The sequence below is a fragment of the Coregonus lavaretus genome, assembly GCF_964263955.1.
Source record: "Coregonus lavaretus genome assembly, chromosome: 18".
In the NCBI taxonomy this organism is placed as follows: domain Eukaryota; kingdom Metazoa; phylum Chordata; class Actinopteri; order Salmoniformes; family Salmonidae; genus Coregonus; species Coregonus lavaretus.
Window position 1 is genome coordinate 50,798,876 of NC_140005.1, and position 21,152 is coordinate 50,820,027.

A 21,152-nucleotide genomic window follows, 5' to 3' on the forward strand; every position below is an offset into this window, starting at 1 on the left:
CTGGCAGGTTCTCTCATCTCAGCCAAGGAACTATTTAGTTCTGTCAGCGTGGTCATTGGGTTCTTGGTCACCTCCCTGCCAGGTTGCTCAGTTTGATCGGACGGCCAGCTCTAGGCAGAGTCTGGGTAATTCCATATTTTTCCCATTCCCCAATGACGGATACCACTGTGCTCTTGCAAACTTTCAACACTTTTTATACCGTTCCCCAGATATATGCCTCATCACAAATCTATCTCGGAGATCTACGGACAGTTCCTTGGTCTTCATGGTATAGTTTCTGCTCTGTCAACTGTGGGACCTTATATAGACAGGTGTGTTTCTTACTAAATCATGTCCAAACAATTGAATTGGCAACAGGTATACTTAAAGTTTTAGTGACATTTCAAGGATGATCAAAGGAATTGGATGCACCTGAGATCAATTTGGAGTGTCATAGCAAAGGGGTGTGAATAGTTATGTAAATGAGATATTTCTGTATTTCATTTTCAATACATTTGCAAACATTTCTAAAAACATTTTTTTAATTTGCATTATGAGGGTGTAGAGGGATGAGATTTTGTTTTTCTTTTTATCCATTTTGAATTCAGGCTATAACACAACAAAAGGAGGAATAAGTTCAAGGGTATGAATACTTTCTGAAGGCACTGTATATGGCAATATTTTAGGTTGACTATAATTCCATTACACAATTTCTGATACGTCACATGCCTTACTTTTATTTTCCTGCATAAGAAAAAAGCAGGAAATACATCGCCTATGCCATTCGTTCCAATTAGACTGGTTTTGGATTTTTCCCTGACCAAGATGGCTGCCATTTTAGCCCCATTATGGAATTTTGAGGGTTTATGACATTTCCACTCTAGTAATAGGATAATAGGATTTGTATGCTTAGGGCTCTATTCAATCAGCATTGTGGTAGTTCAGTTTTACAGCTTGATTGAAATTTAAAGGCAATGTTCCCGCTTTAGCGGAGACTGCATTCACGGTAAACGCTGCATATGTCGGCTCAATCGGAAATTACCTTTACATTTCTATCGTGGAATCTCTAACGCTTCAGCTTTACAAACTGAATAGAGCTCTAAGATTTACTAACAGGTAATTTCCGATTGAGCCGACATATGCAGCGTTTACCGTGAATGCAGTCTCCGCTAAAGCGGGAACATTGTCTTTAAATTTAAATCACATTGTAAAGCTGAAATTCCACGATGTGGATTGAATAGAGTCCTAGAGTTTGCACCTGTTTTTTCAGCAACACTAGCCTGTGTGCCAGTCTGCTCTCTTGCCAACTCTTTGGAATTGTCATGTCATGTTTGGCTTGACAATGACAATGGAGTAGCAAAAAGTACAAACAGATCTGGGACCAGGCTAAAACATGAAACTGTACTTACTTTTATTTACCCCAACTGTTATTTTACATCCCTTTTGAAAATAGAGATGCAAACTTTGTGACTGGTGCAAATTTCGTAAATCTTGCCTTGAGTTTCAGTGTGTGCCCCATGAAAAAACGAAATGCAGTTCATGTACATTTGTGAATTGGTGCTATCAAGTCATTCAATCAAGAAATATGAACATTAACATTTGGCCAAATGATATACGCTACTGGTCAAAAGTTTTAGAACACTTACTCATTCAAGGGTTTTTCTTTATTTTTACTATTTTCTACGTTGTAGAATAATGAAATGACAACTATGAAATAACACCTATGGAATCATGTAGTAACCAAAAAAGTGTTACATTTTTTGTTATATATTTGAGATTCTTCAAAAAACCACTACTAAAGGACACCAATAATAAGAAGAGACTTGCTTAGGAAAAGAAACACAAGCAATGGTCATTAGACTGGTGGAAATTTGTCCTTTGGTCTGGAGTCCAAAGTTGAGATTTTTGGTTCCAACCGCTGTGTCTTTGTGAGACGCGGTGTGGGTGAACGGATGATCTCCGCATTTGTATTTCCCACCGTAAAGCATGGAGGAGGAGGTGTTATGGTGTGGGGGTGCTTTGCTGGTGACAATGTCTGTCATTTATTTAGAATTCAAGACACACTTAACCAGCATGGCTACCACAGCATTCTGCAGCAATACGCCATCCCATCTGGTTTGGGCTATTTGACCAAGAAGGAGAGTGATGGAGTGCTGCATCAGATGACCTGGCCTCCACAATTTCCCGACCTCAACCAAATTGAGATGGTTTGGGATGAGTCGGACCGCAGAGTGAAGAAAAAGCAGCCAACAAGTGCTCAGCATATGTGGGAACTCCTTCAAGACTGTTGGAAAAGTATTCCAGGTGAAGCTAGAATGCCAAGAGTGTGCAAAGCTGTCATCAAGGCAAAGGGTGGCTATTTGAAGAATATCTTATGTAAATAAGGTATTTCTGTTTTTATGTTTAATGCATTTGCAAAAAAATCTCAAAACCTGTTTTCGCTTTGACATTGTGGGTTATTGTGTGTAGATTGATGAGAAAATAATGATATCTAATTAATTTTAGAATAAGGCTTTAACGTAACAAAATGTTGAAAAAGGGAAGGGGTCTGAATTTCCAAATGCACTGTATACAAGGGTCAACTCAGATAGTACGTCTGGCCATTATTTTAGCTATTTAGCAGTCTTATAGCTTGGGTATAGAAGGTGTTCGGGAGCCCGTTAGTGTCAGACTTGAAGCAGAGAGAACAGTCTATGGCTTGGGTGGCTGGAGTCTATATGTCATCACCTTAAAGCAAATGTCAATATTACATAAAACATTTGCCTCAACCCTGAACATTTAGCTCCTGATTAATAGTTTTAATTAGTATTATGACTTGTCATAAGCAGAGCCATGGTGATCTACACTGAACAAAAAATATAAACGCAACATGTAAAGTGCTGGTCCCATGTTTCATGAGCTGAAATAAAATATCCCAGACAAATCTTGTGCACAAATTTGCTTACATCCATGTTAGTGAGCATTTCTCCTTTGCCAATATAATCCATCCACCTGACAGGTGTGGCATATCAAGAAGCTTATTAAACAGCATGATTATTACACAGTTGCACCTTAATGTGCAGTTTTGTCACACAGCACAATGCCACAGATGTCTCAAGCTTTGTGGGAGCAATTGGCAATTGGCATGCAGAGCCATGGTGATCTACACTGAACAAAAAATTTAAACGCAACATGTAAAGTGCTGGTCCCATGTTTCATGAGCTGAAATAAAATATCCAGGAATGTCCACCAGAGCTGTTGCCAGAGAATTGTCTGACTAATTGCATTTGTCCCCTCGTTTGGTGATTGGTGTTTAGGCTGTGACAACGAAATGGCAGCAGACAGACCTACAGTATGTTTTGGCAGGGAAGTTTGGTAGGGTGACCTGATTTGTAACTATGACAATCATTTTGTCAAACAGATTGTGAACTCAAAAGTGTAAGTTTGATTTTAGAGAGGGGACAATAAATAAATAAATAATTTGGTTAGGGTGAGATTTTATTATTTATTTACTTTATTTAGTCTGATCAGTGGAACAATTGTCATTCTTAACAATGGGCTAAAATGTAGGGTAATTATTGTGATTGTCATCAAGAACACTACTGTTATTCCCCAACAGGGGCGCAACTTTCACTTGGTACGGCGGGGTCATGTCCCCCCCACATTCTGAAATTGCATTTTTGTGTTCAGAAGGCTGGATTTATGACCATGCGGACATCACAGAGGGACTGACAGGCAAAGCTTCTGGAAGGCTGTCTGGTCCAGCACGGGAGAGTTGAGCATAGTTCAGTGTGTATGTGTTGTGCTCTTGTAAAAGCAAGCAGAAACTGGCTGCTCTTAAGTTGACTGATGTAGCTGGCAAGGTAACTGCTGTTTAACTTAACAGAAAAAAAACTAAACTAGTACTGAGCTAGTATTGCAACTGATTTGTAATGTTAGCTAATGTTTCATCCCCTCTCGACTGAGGTGAATGAATTAGCTACGCTAGCTAGTAGCTACCACAGCTAGTAGCTACCAGTTCAGCTCTAGCCTCTAGCTATCTGTAAGATAGCAATATGAGGTGTCTATTATTACTATCTAACAGCTGTTGTTTGTATGGACATGTTTTGTAGCCTTTGTCCCATTTCAACAGAAGTACAGTGGGGGAAAAAAGTATTTAGTCAGCCATCAATTGTGCAAGTTCTCCCACTTAAAAAGATGAGAGAGGCCTGTAATTTTCATCATAGGTACACGTCAACTATGACAGACAAATTGAGGGAAAAAAATCCAGAAAATCACATTGTAGGATTTTTAATGAATTTATTTGCAAATTATGGTGGAAAATAAGTATTTGGTCACCTACAAACAAGCAAGATTTCTGGCATTATTTTAGCTATTTAGCAGTCTTATAGCTTGGGTATAGAAGGTGTTCGGGAGCCCGTTAGTGTCAGACTTGAAGCAGAGAGAACAGTCTATGGCTTGGGTGGCTGGAGTCTATATGTCATCACCTTAAAGCAAATGTCAATATTACATAAAACATTTGCCTCAACCCTGAACATTTAGCTCCTGATTAATAGTTTTAATTAGTATTATGACTTGTCATAAGCAGAGCCATGGTGATCTACACTGAACAAAAAATATAAACGCAACATGTAAAGTGCTGGTCCCATGTTTCATGAGCTGAAATAAAATATCCCAGACAAATCTTGTGCACAAATTTGCTTACATCCATGTTAGTGAGCATTTCTCCTTTGCCAATATAATCCATCCACCTGACAGGTGTGGCATATCAAGAAGCTTATTAAACAGCATGATTATTACACAGTTGCACCTTAATGTGCAGTTTTGTCACACAGCACAATGCCACAGATGTCTCAAGCTTTGTGGGAGCAATTGGCAATTGGCATGCTGACTGCAGGAATGTCCACCAGAGCTGTTGCCAGAGAATTGTCTGACTAATTGCATTTGTCCCCTCGTTTGGTGATTGGTGTTTAGGCTGTGACAACGAAATTGCAGCAGACAGACCTACAGTATGTTTTGGCAGGGAAGTTTGGTAGGGTGACCTGATTTGTAACTATGACAATCATTTTGTCAAACAGATTGTGAACTCAAAAGTGTAAGTTTGATTTTAGAGAGGGGACAATAAATAAATAAATAATTTGGTTAGGGTGAGATTTTATTATTTATTTACTTTATTTAGTCTGATCAGTGGAACAATTGTCATTCTTAACAATGGGCTAAAATGTAGGGTAATTATTGTGATTGTCAGCAAGAACACTACTGTTATTCCCCAAAAGGGGCGCAACTTTCACTTGGTACGGCGGGGTCATGTCCCCCCCACATTCTGAAATTGCATTTTTGTGTTCAGAAGGCTGGATTTATGACCATGCGGACACCACAGAGGGACTGACAGGCAAAGCTTCTGGAAGGCTGTCTGGTCCAGCACGGGAGAGTTGAGCATAGTTCAGTGTGTATGTGTTGTGCTCTTGTAAAAGCAAGCAGAAACTGGCTGCTCTTAAGTTGACTGATGTAGCTGGCAAGGTAACTGCTGTTTAACTTAACAGAAAAAAAACTAAACTAGTACTGAGCTAGTATTGCAACTGATTTGTAATGTTAGCTAATGTTTCATCCCCTCTCGACTGAGGTGAATGAATTAGCTACGCTAGCTAGTAGCTACCACAGCTAGTAGCTACCAGTTCAGCTCTAGCCTCTAGCTATCTGTAAGATAGCAATATGAGGTGTCTATTATTACTATCTAACAGCTGTTGTTTGTATGGACATGTTTTGTAGCCTTTGTCCCATTTCAACAGAAGTACAGTGGGGGAAAAAAGTATTTAGTCAGCCATCAATTGTGCAAGTTCTCCCATTTAAAAAGATGAGAGAGGCCTGTAATTTTCATCATAGGTACACGTCAACTATGACAGACAAATTGAGGGAAAAAAATCCAGAAAATCACATTGTAGGATTTTTAATGAATTTATTTGCAAATTATGGTGGAAAATAAGTATTTGGTCACCTACAAACAAGCAAGATTTCTGGCATTATTTTAGCTATTTAGCAGTCTTATAGCTTGGGTATAGAAGGTGTTCGGGAGCCCGTTAGTGTCAGACTTGAAGCAGAGAGAACAGTCTATGGCTTGGGTGGCTGGAGTCTATATGTCATCACCTTAAAGCAAATGTCAATATTACATAAAACATTTGCCTCAACCCTGAACATTTAGCTCCTGATTAATAGTTTTAATTAGTATTATGACTTGTCATAAGCAGAGCCATGGTGATCTACACTGAACAAAAAATATAAACGCAACATGTAAAGTGCTGGTCCCATGTTTCATGAGCTGAAATAAAATATCCCAGACAAATCTTGTGCACAAATTTGCTTACATCCATGTTAGTAAAGCATTTCTCCTTTGCCAATATAATCCATCCACCTGACAGGTGTGGAATATCAAGAAGCTTATTAAACAGCATGATTATTAGACAGTTGCACCTTAATGTGCAGTTTTGTCACACAGCACAATGCCACAGATGTCTCAAGCTTTGTGGGAGCAATTGGCAATTGGCATGCTGACTGCAGGAATGTCCACCAGAGCTGTTGCCAGAGAATTGTCTGACTAATTGCATTTGTCCCCTCGTTTGGTGATTGGTGTTTAGGCTGTGACAACGAAATGGCAGCAGACAGACCTACAGTATGTTTTGGCAGGGAAGTTTGGTAGGGTGACCTGATTTGTAACTATGACAATCATTTTGTCAAACAGATTGTGAACTCAAAAGTGTAAGTTTGATTTTAGAGAGGGGACAATAAATAAATAAATAATTTGGTTAGGGTGAGATTTTATTATTTATTTACTTTATTTAGTCTGATCAGTGGAACAATTGTCATTCTTAACAATGGGCTAAAATGTAGGGTAATTATTGTGATTGTCAGCAAGAACACTACTGTTATTCCCCAACAGGGGCGCAACTTTCACTTGGTACGGCGGGGTCATGTCCCCCCCACATTCTGAAATTGCATTTTTGTGTTCAGAAGGCTGGATTTATGACCATGCGGACACCACAGAGGGACTGACAGGCAAAGCTTCTGGAAGGCTGTCTGGTCCAGCACGGGAGAGTTGAGCATAGTTCAGTGTGTATGTGTTGTGCTCTTGTAAAAGCAAGCAGAAACTGGCTGCTCTTAAGTTGACTGATGTAGCTGGCAAGGTAACTGCTGTTTAACTTAACAGAAAAAAAACTAAACTAGTACTGAGCTAGTATTACAACTGATTTGTAATGTTAGCTAATGTTTCATCCCCTCTCGACTGAGGTGAATGAATTAGCTACGCTAGCTAGTAGCTACCACAGCTAGTAGCTACCAGTTCAGCTCTAGCCTCTAGCTATCTGTAAGATAGCAATATGAGGTGTCTATTATTACTATCTAACAGCTGTTGTTTGTATGGACATGTTTTGTAGCCTTTGTCCCATTTCAACAGAAGTACAGTGGGGGAAAAAAGTATTTAGTCAGCCATCAATTGTGCAAGTTCTCCCACTTAAAAAGATGAGAGAGGCCTGTAATTTTCATCATAGGTACACGTCAACTATGACAGACAAATTGAGGGGAAAAAATCCAGAAAATCACATTGTAGGATTTTTTATGAATTTATTTGCAAATTATGGTGGAAAATAAGTATTTGGTCACCTACAAACAAGCAAGATTTCTGGCTCTCACAGACCTGTAACTTCTTCTTTAAGAGGCTCCTCTGTCCTCCACTCGTTACCTGTATTAATGGCACCTGTTTGAACTTGTTATCAGTATAAAAGACACCTGTCCACAACCTCAAACAGTCACACTCCAAACTCCACTATGGCCAAGACCAAAGAGCTGTCAAAGGACACCAGAAACAAAATTGTAGACCTGCACCAGGCTGGCAAGACTGAATCTGCAATAGTTAAGCAGCTTGGTTTGAAGAAATCAACTGTGGGAGCAATTATTAGGAAATGGAAGACATACAAGACCACTGATAATCTCCCTCGATCCGGGGCTCCACGCAAGATCTTACCCCGTGGGGTCAAAATGATCACAAGAACGGTGAGCAAAAATCCCAGAACCACACGGGGGACTTAGTGAATGACCTGCAGAGAGCTGGGACCAAAGTAACAAAGCCTACCATCAGTAACACACTACCCCGCCAGGGACTCAAATCCTGCAGTGCCAGATGTGTCCCCCTGCTTAAGCCAGTACATATCCAGGCCCGTCTGAAGATTGCTAGAGTGCATTTGGATGATCCAGAAGAGGATTGGGAGAATGTCATATGGTCAGACGAAACTTTTTGGTAAAATCTCAACTCATCGTGTTTGGAGGACAAAGAATGCTGAGTTGCATCCAAAGAACACCATACCTACTGTGAAGCATGGGGGTGGAAACATCATGCTTTGGGGCTGTTTTTCTGCAAAGGGACCAGGACGACTGATCCGTGTAAAGGAAAGAATGAATGGGGGCATGTATCGTGAGATTTTGAGTGAAAACCTCCTTCCATCAGCAAGGGCATTGAAGATGAAACGTGGCTGGGTCTTTCAGCATGACAATGATCCCAAACACACCGCCCGGGCAACGAAGGAGTGGCTTCGTAAGAAGCATTTCAAGGTCCTGGAGTGGCTAGCCAGTCTCCAGATCTCAACCCCATTGAAAATCTTTGGAGGGAGTTGAAAGTCTGTGTTGCCCAGTGACAGCCCCAAAACATCACTGCTCTAGAGGAGATCTGCATGGAGGAATGGGCCAAAATACCAGCAACAGTGTGTGAAAACCTTGTGAAGACTTACAGAAATCGTTTGAACTGTGTCATTGCCAACAAAGGGTATATAACAAAGTATTGAGAAACTTTTGTTATTGACCAAATACTTATTTTCCACCATAATTTGCAAATAAATTCATTAAAAATCCTACAATGTGATTTTCTGGATATTTTTTTCTTATTTTGTCTGTCATAGTTGACGTGTACATATGATTAAAATTACAGGCCTCTCTCATATTTTTAAGTGGGAGAACTTGCACAATTGGTGGCTGACTAAATACTTTTTTCCCCACTGTAAATGAAAGCTAGCTTTTGCCAGTTTATGTACAGTTAGAGAGCTGGCCAAAAGTTGGCAAACGTTGGCAAATTTTTTTGCCTCAATCACCTGAATCAAATGATGAAACCGTCGGCCAAATGATTGAAGATTGATATTGTGACGTTTTTTTCAGTGTAATGTGTGTTTTTATTAGTCAGTTTGGCAATGTAACATTATTGATCTGTCAGTTTCCCTAGCTAATTCCCTACATTTCACAATGACACAGTAATAAACAGCTCTAACGTTACAGGCTTCAGTGTCATGTTGCACAGTAGAGGTCTGCGCCGGACCAATTTCTTCATTTCGCTCCTGCCTGCCCCTGCAGCTTTTCAGACATCACCTGCTGGCTTTCTGTACGACTCCCAACCGCTACCGCAAGAACTGGTCCAAAAAACCCAACCGCAGTCCCGTAATGTTATTATAGGCGTATGTGATGCAGCTCACTTGCCAGCCATCGTCCCAGCAATTTTGCAAAAATAACTTAAGAAATAGGTTAAATTACCAGAGATTCTCACATGGCTAATATATTAGGCTAACTGTATTACTGGGCTAGATCAGCCAATATGCTAGATGTAGTTTGAAGAGAGCACAGTTGGAGAGACTTGCACTTTCTCTTGAGCTATTTTTATAGCCTACCTTTTAGGAGTGGGAAGATTTTCAGACAGAGAAATATGGGTGATCAATATTTAGGCCTTTCTAGGCAATGTAATCAACTCTGTTGTAGAAAATTGTCTTTGTCCTCAGTCAAACACAAAGTACTTTCAGAGTTTTTGTAGAATTAAGATAGACTTTATTACAGATAATATAGCCGAGGTGGTCTGCAGAGCATCTAACATTCCACCTCTCAGCTCTCAGTTTATATAGTCCATTTCCATACATTTTAGCTTAATCCCTCCCTCTTTGGTTCCTCCATCACTTTCTCCAGTTTTCACCTCTTGACCGCTTCGCCCTCTTCCTTAATGGTGGTATCTAACTTCCCTACCTTCTAGTACCATGTCTGGAAACAATAGTGGTGGGACCAAGCCCTGTCATGCAAAAATAACAGCCCTGTCATGTAAAAATAACAGAGCCCTTTCCTGGCTCCGTTCTGACCCCCTAATTGATTCCCAAACCTATCAATCGGTACTTAAACATGGCTTAAAATATGGCAGGTCCACAATCAATTTCGCAAACATATACCAGCCTCCTCCCTCTGTACCACTCAGTCCCAACGCCCCTCATGCTGTGATAAACCATGTTTAGTCTGAACTCTGTTCAACCCTGGCTCCGTTCCAGGAATATGCCTAAGGAGATAGGCAAAGGGCAACAGTCTGGTTTCAGTCACTGATAAGGCAGGACAGCCGTGAATTAAGGAGGAGCGAGGAATTCGGCCCGAGGTCAGGTCAGATGAAGAGAGAAGAAACAGTTATATTTCACACACACAAACTTCCACGCTCACGAAGGTCCTAGCATCAGGCTGGGCCATGACTACACCAGTGAGAGGAACCAAATAAGTTCCTGCCTAGAAACAGAGATGTAACTATGTTTATCTTATAGTCTACTGAGTCTGAAGATATATATATATATAGTCTACTGAAAAATCCCAATCAACCATAGCCTAATCAAATCAAATCAAATCAAATCAAATCAAATTTTATTGGCCACATGCGCCGAATACAACAGGTGCAGACATTACAGTGAAATGCTTACTTACAGCCCTTAACCAACAGTGCATTTATTTTAAACAAAAAAAGTAAGAATAAAACAACAACAAAAAAGTGTTGAGAAAAAAAGAGCAGAAGTAAAATAAAGTGACAGTAGGGAGGCTATATATACAGTAAAATAAAGTGACAGTAGGGAGGCTATATATACAGGGGGGTACCGTTGCAGAGTCAATGTGCGGGGGCACCGGCTAGTTGAGGTAGTTGAGGTAATATGTACATGTGGGTAGAGTTAAAGTGACTATGCATAAATACTTAACAGAGTAGCAGCAGCGTAAAAAGGATGGGGTGGGGGGGCAGTGCAAATAGTCCGGGTAGCCATGATTAGCTGTTCAGGAGTCTTATGGCTTGGGGGTAGAAGCTGTTGAGAAGTCTTTTGGACCTAGACTTGGCACTCCGGTACCGCTTGCCGTGCGGTAGCAGAGAGAACAGTCTATGACTAGGGTGGCTGGAGTCTTTGACAATTTTGAGGGCCTTCCTCTGACACCGCCTGGTATAGAGGTCCTGGATGGCAGGGAGCTTTGGCCTATTTAGGAAGTGCATATCCTGGGAAAGAGAACTGCCCTGTGCTTTCCGCACATGCATAGGCTATTTCCTACTCTATTTAAATGAGACCACACGCGCACCTGATCTCGCAGGTATGGCTACTGAACTGGAAGCAGCAAGAATGATGAAAGCGACACTTGCTACGTTTTGCATAGTCCTATAGGATATAGCCTAACTTTTAGGAGGACGATTTGCAGGCAGAGACAAATAAATAGGTAATCTATACTTATTGAAAATGAAAAGGCGCAACGCTTGCTCACCGTAGTAGCCTCACCTACAGTATGTGCGCGTTGTGCCTTTTCCTTTTTAATGATGATTACATTTTTTGATTGCACTTTGACTCACGTTGGTTGAGCACCCTCCACTTCTTTCCATTGTCAATATTTATTTATAGACACTGTAGTAAACTACAGTCTAATCATATTTAAGTTAATTTCATATTTAAGTTAACTGCCACTTGATCCTCTGCCCATGTTAGGCAGCCTGCTCTATTTCAATGATACCACACATACTAGGTGCACTTGAACTCTCACACCCAACTAGGAGAGGTAGGCTACTGAAGTTGAAGCAGCGAATTCTGAGTGTGTGAATAATGCAAAATATATGTGCTTTTAATACAATAGGTAGGCTAACACATACAAAGAAGAAAGAGGACTGTTTCCAAATAATCTGTGGGACAACAAAAATACAACATTAGACCAGTGGAAATCTGTCCTTTGGTCTGATGAGTCCAAATTGGAGATATTTAGTTCCAACCGCCATGTCCTTGTGAGACACAGAGTAGGTGAACGGATGATCTCTGCATGTGTGGTTCCCACTGTGAAGACTGGAGGAGGATGTGTGATGGTGTGGGGGTGCTTTGCTGGTGACACTGTCAGTGATTTATTTAGAATTCAAGGCACACTTAACCAGCATGGCTACCACAGCATTCTGCAGTGATATTTCAAAATCCTGAGATTCATCCCACCTTCTCTGCGTTGTTATAGTAATGTGCTGGTGCTGACTTGCTGTGCACTAGTAAACCTCCAATACCCACTCATAAGAGTGTTGATTGGGAAACTGTTGATTGGGAAAGAACAAACAATGAGGCATGAGGATTGGGTGTTGAGGGACCACTTAGCATCGACATCTGGTGCCAGTGTGATCCGGTTGTGGAGACTACAGCACATCGAGCCTGTGGACGGACTGGTCAGTAACTCAAATGTGATACAATATTGTGTACAACAATGAATTTGAAGATATATCTACGCAGTATGTTTGTGTATAGTTCTCATGACTTAAGATTGGATGTTGAGGGACCACTTTTCACATTTTCCAAGGTGGGTTTGTGTTGTGATAAACAATGTGTTTTCTGTCCATATTAAGATGGTGATACAGCATTGAAAAATACCTAGGGTGTGTCCTATCCAACTATACTTACTTCTTATTTGGAGTTCAATGGTAACATTGAAGTTCCAGGCTCGAGGGATGATGCCGGGATAGAAGGTAGCCTTTTGCTTAGATGTTGCTTTGCTTTGTTGTTGGCAGTTAATTTGAAATATTGTCAGTGAAATTATAATATTGTCAGTTAAATCATTCCACTTAAGCTGGCTGGCTAGTTGGCTAACACACATACTGTGCAGATATATCTACAAATTCCCCTGGCTAATTTATAGTTTAAGTAGGAGTGACACGATGCTGTGCTATTACATTTGTAAATGACCTGGTCTAACAGTAAAATAAGCTAAACGGGAAACATCGGCTACTTTAATCATTGCATTATTGAAAATGCTCAGGCAGCTGCCATTTTCCGTTGGGAAAGAAAAATTGCCCTGCGTTTAGCAGAAAAGGAAGCTCCACACAACGAACGGTGTAAGAAAAGAATTCAACATCACATATATAAATTCCCATTGTGCCCATGATAAAATGCAATGTGAATTGTGTTGTACTACTGAATGAAACTGTGAGGAGATCCACTAAGACCAACCTTTGTGATTGAACTTACATCAACTACATTGCTTTAGTTGGCTGCTTTGAGCAAAACTTGTACGTAATTTAACCTATTCTGGGAGCCTAGGTTATATTACATACATATTTTTGGACCATTGGCTTCCCTGAAAACAAGTACTGACAGGAGGTGTGACGAGAACGCTGATCCAGATGTTCACTGTTGCATGTGGTCCTTAAAAAACTGCTCTAGTCCAGCAATATGAGTCTGCCAGAGGTCGTCACGCTGGATGGGGATGGCGATGGAGGCTTTGGTAGTCCACACAACGAAGAAGCAAGTGTCCCTTCCAGTGATGTGGAGCTGCCCTTGGCCCTGGTACCAGTAAAGATGGTCTTCACGGAGGCGGTAAGACCCTCCCTCCTCCTGGATATAGAAATCATTCGACTTTAATGCCTCTTCAATGGTAAGGTCCCTTGCACCATATGGACACGACCTCCACCAATGCTGTGGTGCCCACCAGACCACCCAGGATCCCAGACCCTGTGACCCAAAGCCCTGACTCCTGCACATCCATCCCTGTAGCCATTTTGAATGCCTTGATGCCCTCCTCTTCGTTATCTGTGCCCCACTTTACAGACAACACCCCATCCAACAACTGTGATCTGAGGACCCTTTTTAGCAGTGACGGAGTAACACGCTTGGCCCTAAACACTGCTGCAAAATGTCCAACTGTTCCCTGCCATATAGCCTCCAGCTGCTCCACCGACAGCGCCATGCCAGCAAGGATGACTGCATGCCCCAGGTGCCCTTGTTTTTTAACAATGTCTGGTACAGACAGGGATGACAGGGAGGGTAGCGGTTGTTCTGGCTCAGGTTCAAGAAACCTATAGAGACCTGCAAAGAGGAAGGATGCTAAGTGCCACATGCCTTTCAATGCATGACTTTCAACACCTCGAAATGCATTTGTTGTAAGAAATGGGCTATATAAATAAAGTTTTAATTGATTGATGACATTACAGCTGTAGAATATTTATTAAACAGTAATTTACACATGAGGACAAGGGCAGTTTTTCCATGAACTTTAAATTGATAACTTGGGATTTTATCACTTGACATATAAATCATATTGTGGGAAGGATCCTATAAAGTCAATTCTGAATGTCAGTAGATTCTTAGATTCATCCTCATCAATGACAACATTCTAGAACTGAGTTACAGTGGTTTGCAAAAGTATTCACCCCCCTTGGCAGTTTTCCTGTTTTGTTGCCTTACAAAATGGAATTAAAATATATTTTTTGGGGGTTTGTATCATTTGATTTACACAACATGCCTACCACTTTGAAGATGCTAAATGTTTTTTATTCTGAAACAAACAAGAAATAAGACAAAAAAAACAGAACTTGAGCAAGCATAACTCTTCACCCCCCAAAAGTCAATACTTTGTAGAGCCACCTTTTGCAGCAATTACAGCTGCATGTCTCTTGGGGTATGTCTCTATCAGCTAGGCACATCTAGCCACTGGGATTTTTGACCATTCTTCAAGGCAAAACTGCTCCAGCTCCTTCAACTTGGATGGGTTCCTCTGGTGTACAGCAATCTTTAAGTCATACCACAGATTCTCAATTGGATTGAGGTCTGGGCTTTGACTAGGCCATTCCAATACATTTAAATGTTTCCCCTTAAACCACTCAAGTGTTGCTTTAGCAGTATGCTTAGGGTCATTGTTCTGCTGGAAGGTGAACCTCCGTCCCAGTCTCAAATCTCTGGAAGACTGAAACAGGTTTCCCTCAAGAATTTCCCTGTATTTAGCGCCATCCATCATTCCTTCAATTCTAACAAGTTTCCCAGTCCCTGCCAATGAAAAACATCCCCACAGCATGATGCTGCCACCACCATGCTTCACTGTGTGGATGGTGTTCTCGGGGTGATGAGAGGTGTTGGGTTTGCGCTAGACATAGCATTTTTCTTGATGGCCAAAAAGCTCAATTTTAGTCTCATCCGACCAGAGTACCTTCTTCCATATGTTTGGAGAGTCTCCCAATGCCTTTTGGCACACACCAAACGTGTTTACTTATTTTTTTCTTTAAGCAATATTTTTTTTCTGGCCACTCTTCCATAAGGCCCAGCTCTGTGGAGTGTACGGCTTAAAGTGGTCCTATGGACAGATACTCCAATCTCCGCTGTGGAGCTTTGCAGCTCCTCCAGGGTTATCTTTGGTCTCTTTGTTGCCTCTCTGATTAATGCCCTCCTTGCCTGGTCTGTGAGTTTTGGTGGGCAGCCCTCTCTTGGCAGGTTTGTTGTGGTGCCATATTCTTTCCATTTTTTAATAATGGATTTAATGGTGCTCTGTGGGATGTTCAACGTTTCTGATCTTTTTTTATAACCCAACCCTGATCTGTACTTCTCCACAACTTTGTCCCTGACCTGTTTGGAGAGCTCCTTGGTCTTCATGGTGCCCCTTGCTTAGTGGTGTTGCAGACTCTGGGGCCTTTCAGAACATGTGTATGTATACTGAGATCATGTGACAGATCATGTGACACTTAGATTGCACACTGGTGGACTTTATTTAACTAATTATGTGACTTCTGAAGGTAATTCGTTGCACCAGATCTTATTTAGGGGCTTCATAGCAAAGGGGGTGAATACATATGCACTCACCACTTTTCCGTTATTAATATTTTAGAATATTTTGAAACAAGTTATTTTTTTCATTGTAATAGCTATTGCAATTTGTATATTGTGATCATGCACTTTGTTGACGGTCCCCAACTAGTTGCTTTGATGGTGCAGCAGGCAGCCTACACAGTTGCAGTGGGATTATGAAACTCGGGCCAGAATCGGGAAAATAAGAACTGTGCAATGTTGTACACCTTGTTTCCTTTATAAAGAACCTGAGGTATGTAGCTCAAATCGTTTGCGAATTATTGAAGTTTGAATGTCAGAATGTCTGTCTAGAAATGATCGAATCTCAAACCAAGTTGACCACATTCCAGAACCTACTTTGGGCACATCCAAATCTTAAGAAATGCTACAGCATCATCTCGACAAAAGTTTAGGTCAGAAATCCGGTGACTTTTCTGTGTGCTGTCACAAACCACTCCGATGGCAGCTTCTACATTTTAAAATGTGTACACATACACATGTTCACACAATTCATAGCCAAAAGCTATTGCTTTAATAGCAGGCTGGTTTTAATCATTTCATTTTTTTCCACGCGTTATACATTTTCAAACATTCGTCGACATAGACCGTCTGGTCCCGTTAGCCAACTTGCTTTGGTGTATTCCAGGTAAGCCATAATCTTATACAACAGTAACTTAATATAGCATTCAACAACAAATAGACTATGTAATGAGCTACCTAATAACGTAGATTGTTTAGTATTCTTTTCTGGAATCAAATGTTGACCATCTCTTATCGGTTGATCTTTTAATAATGAAAATACTGTCAATGTTTATTTTTAGATCAGGCTGATTTGGAAAGAACGTTTTTAAATAGCCTACATTTGGTTATGGTCACGGAAATATTACTCAAATATAGAGAGTTCCTGATGTTCTTCCAGGGTGGTTGAAGCGCTGGCAATAACACGTTTTTGAGGAGAAATCTAAATTAGTGACTACAGCAAATGTAAACTACTTGTTCACCCTTTTGTAGCCTTAGTAATCGCAAACATGTTAAGATGTGGATGACACAAAAAAAGTGAAGTCATGATCATCAGTTAATTCATAATTTAGCATTTTATGTTGATTTCCATGATTGTGGAGGTTGTTTTTAGATAATTTGTGGAATGTATGAATCATAAAGAAGTAGTATAGTCAGTTAGTTACACAGGAAAACAGGAAATCCGTTTTGCACATGGTCATCATGAGTAGCCTACTAAATCCATCTTTAACTTTGAAGAAAGTACATACAAGTTATGGCTAGTCATTTCCCCCCTGCAGTGTTAACCAATGGTGTTGTGGCTCATATTATATAATAATATGCCATTTAGCAGACGCTTTTATCCAAAGCGACTTACAGTCATGCGTGCATACATTTTTGTGTATGGGTGGTCCCGGGGATCGAACCCACTACCTTGGCGTTACAAGTGCCGTGCTCTACCAGCTGAGCTACAGAGGACCACATGAAAGTGTTGTCCTTAAAGATATGACCTTTGCCAAGCACGACAACTACTGATTGATCCTTGACAGTCTCCATTGTGTTTACTATTCGATAAGAAGCCTACTGCATCCATTCCTCTCAAAAGTATAATAGAAAAACTATTATTTTAATTGAGCATTATCACCACTGCAATACTGTTTTCGACTTCGGAAATATGACACAAAGCATTTCTACTCTTCCTACAGACTTGCCATATTCAGTATGGGGGACTGGAGCGCTTTGGGAAAACTTCTGGACAAGGTGCAGGCATACTCTACGGCGGGGGGAAAGTTGTGGCTCTCGGTCCTCTTCATCTTCCGTATCCTTGTCCTGGGTACAGCAGTTGAGTCTGCTTGGGGGGACGAGCAGTCAGCATTTAAGTGCAATACCCAGCAGCCCGGTTGTGAGAATGTGTGTTACGACAAATCATTCCCCATTTCCCACGTACGCTTCTGGGTACTTCAGATTATCTTTGTGTCCACGCCCACCCTCCTCTACCTGTGCCACATTTTCTACCTGATGCACAAGGAGGAGAAGCTCATCCACAAAGAGCAGAGGCTGAGAGACATTCAGAGCAAAGGGGGGGACGTGGATGTTCCACTCAGGAAGATAGAGCTGAAGAAGGTCAAATATGGCCTGGAGGAGCATGGGAAAATCAAAATGAAGGGAGCCCTTCTGCAGACCTACATTGGGAGCATTTTGTTTAAGTCCATCTTCGAGGTGGGCTTCTTGGTGATCCAGTGGTACGTATATGGCTTCAGCCTGGCTGCCGTTTACGAATGTGAGCGCTTCCCTTGCCCCCACAAGATTGACTGTTTCCTCTCTCGCCCAACAGAGAAGACGGTCTTCATAATTTTCATGTTGGTAGTATCCCTGGTTTCTCTGGGATTGAATGTGATTGAGTTGCTCTATATATTTTTCAAGAGGATAAAAGATGGAATCAAGAACCCAGATAATGATTTCCACAATAGTATGCTCAGTCCCAGTACTAAAGAAATGTTGTATGTTTATTACAATGGTTGCCAAGCTCCCACTATGTCAAACTTGGGCTACAACCTGGATACGGCAGAAAAGACCAACTCCTGCTACAACTACAACAAGCAGGCCCAGGAGCAGAACTGGACCAATTATAAAACAGAACAGAACCAGTTAGACCAAAGAGGTACCAACAACTCCAACTGCCACACCCAAGGATTTGACTACCCAGGAAAAATGACTATGGGAAAGGAGCTCCACCTCTTAAAACAGATTGAGGTTCGCCCTAGCAGTCGGACTAGCAGCCGGGCAAGGCCGGACGATCTGGACATCTGACCAGACACCAATTTCTGCTGGTTTGAGTCACCAGTAGTAAAGAAAGTAGGAGTTTGGTCCCTATAGTCAAATTAATCACACATTCCATGTACAGTATACTGTTCATAAGACACTGAGGTGTGAAGTACTTACATCATTCTTGGTACATTCCATTTTTGATAATGACAGTGTTGAAAAGCTTTATTTTTCAAACAAGAGGATTGTAAAGTAATAGCCTAGAAAATACTTCCTATTTCCTAACATTTCACCTTTTAATTTGCATAATATTGATTTGCTCTACTCAAATAATTGTTTTTGTTTTGAAGAATGTCATGCCAAAATAATTTTAGGGTCTAATGAATTAGTGAATATGTATTTATTTGAAGTTATGAACATTTGGTAGAAAGTATCCCATTTGTATTGTACTATGATATCCTGATAGACTTTGAATTGATGCTGTGATAGCACTCATATGTGTCACTTGTCTCCTTGCAAGTTGTCTAATGTCTTATTATATCTGCAGTGTAAAGAATATCTGCAGTGTAAAGAATATCTGCAGTGTAAAGAAGCAGTTTGATTTATCATCTGCCAGGAATAAACATGAATCTATCATGTAGCTGTAGTGTCAGAAAAATATGACAAAAGTTTACATTACAGAAAGTGTGAATCTAAGAATCTAATGTGTTGGCCAAGTTAAGCAGAATTCCACAAAATGAATAGGGCTCTGTAACTCTCAATCTGAGTCTCTACACGTTTGTTCCTTCCAAGCTCTGTCTCCCTATGCCAAATAAGAGCAAAGTTAGAGCATCTTCAACCTAAAACCCACAGCTGCCTGTCTGCTGTTGTGGTGTTTACTTTAGCTTCAGTCCAGTAAGACAGAGTTGACCTAATGTCATATGCAACATTAGTTACAAATGTAATGCCTGTTGATGTGAATGAACATTTGAAAAGGCTTAAGAGACTGAAAACTAAATGAAGTGAAATGATCCAGCAATTTCTCCACCCTCAAAGTTTCCTATTTATTCACAAAGCTAAATAAAAACATGTGTCTGGGCAAAGCTCCACTCACCACATGTGGCAGGGGTGGAGAAAGGTAAAAATGGCCTCGAGAGGCAAAGTCATACTGTCTAAAAAGTACCCAGTAACACATACCATGAGATGGGATAACGTTTACACATTACATAATGAATTTATGTAACATAAAAATCATTGCTCGTATAACTCAGAACAAAATGTTTGAAATACACAGGATATTTGCAATAAAAACATGATTGCAAAAACCCTAATAATGTCTGGGTAGATAAGCCTTCTTTCATTGTTTTCTAAATACAGGTTTACATTTCAATCAACTGTCTGTGTTTTATACTGAAATATGTTTAAAATAAATCTGTTTTACTCTGACGGTTAATGGATGTGACACATTATTTTGCCTGCACATCAACTACTCTCAGAATCTACAGAACATTTGGACAGTTTAATCTGACCTGCTACACTCATAGATAACCCTATTATTAAATGTAGGTCTTAAGGCAATTCATCAGACTCTTATGCTCAAAATTCACCATCAATTCACTCATTTGAATCATGTGTGAGTGTCTACGATTTTTCAACAAAGCGAGCTTAAGATAGCTCTTTCAGGAAGAACTCCTAGGAGATGTCTCTATTGTTCCCAGACTAGTGGAAATCTCAGGCTCCGGGGGTTACATTTCCTCTGACTACAGCGCCGTTTAGACCACAATTCAGGGCGGCGCAGAGAACACACATTAAAGCTGCATGTTAGAGTTTAACTAAAAATAGCTGACCAGAGCGTATCGTCTCTTCATATGACATCAGCTCCATTCCAAGAAAAGTTTTACCCATTATTTTACTCCACTCATTCGATGGATGTGTCAGCATTATAGTGCTACACTCTGTCAGTGTTATATATATTTAGCTGATACACAGTCGGCCATATGAAAATCATTCAGAAAGTAGCGAGTTTTACAGTCACTCTGTCCAACACACAACAGTGTAAATAGAGATATTATAATGATCTCGTTACTGATTTTATCTTTACACATTATTTCATACTGTGGTCGGCAAATTTTTTTTTTTTTTTTTTTTATTGGTATATGGTGTTAAGAATGAACAAAAATTCAGGAGAGAGGACCAGACCTGAATGCAACACTAAACTCAGTCAGACAGTATCTGGTGTGACCACCATTTGCCTCATGCAGCATGACAGATCTCCTTTGCATAGAGTTGATCAGGCTGTTGATTGTGGCCTGTGGAATGTTTTCCCACTCCTCTTCAATGGCTGTGCGAAGTTGCTGGATATTGGTGGGGATTGGAACTCGCTGTCGTACACGTCGATCCAGAGCAGCCCAAACATGTTCAAAATGAAAATGTTCTACTTGTAACAATTAATTTATCAAAATCAACCAACCTTCAGTTAAATCGAATAGATATCAATATTTTGGAGGTTTATGCCTACTAAACTCACCCTTTTTCAGGACCCTGTCTTACAAAGATAATTCGTAAAAATCCAAA

The 21,152-nt window shown here is 40.6% G+C and overlaps 1 protein-coding gene across 1 annotated transcript; it reads left to right on the forward strand.

The window, feature by feature from the left end:
- Positions 1 to 17,555: 17,555 nt before the first annotated feature.
- On the forward strand, positions 17,556 to 18,644 carry gja1a (gap junction protein alpha 1a; the record flags this gene model as incomplete). The annotated part of the gene is made up of 1 exon (XM_084181642.1): positions 17,556 to 18,644. One exon carries the CDS (start codon positions 17,556 to 17,558, stop codon positions 18,642 to 18,644), a length of 1,089 nt encoding a protein of 362 aa, XP_084037768.1.
- Between the last annotated feature and the right edge of the window lie 2,508 nt (positions 18,645 to 21,152).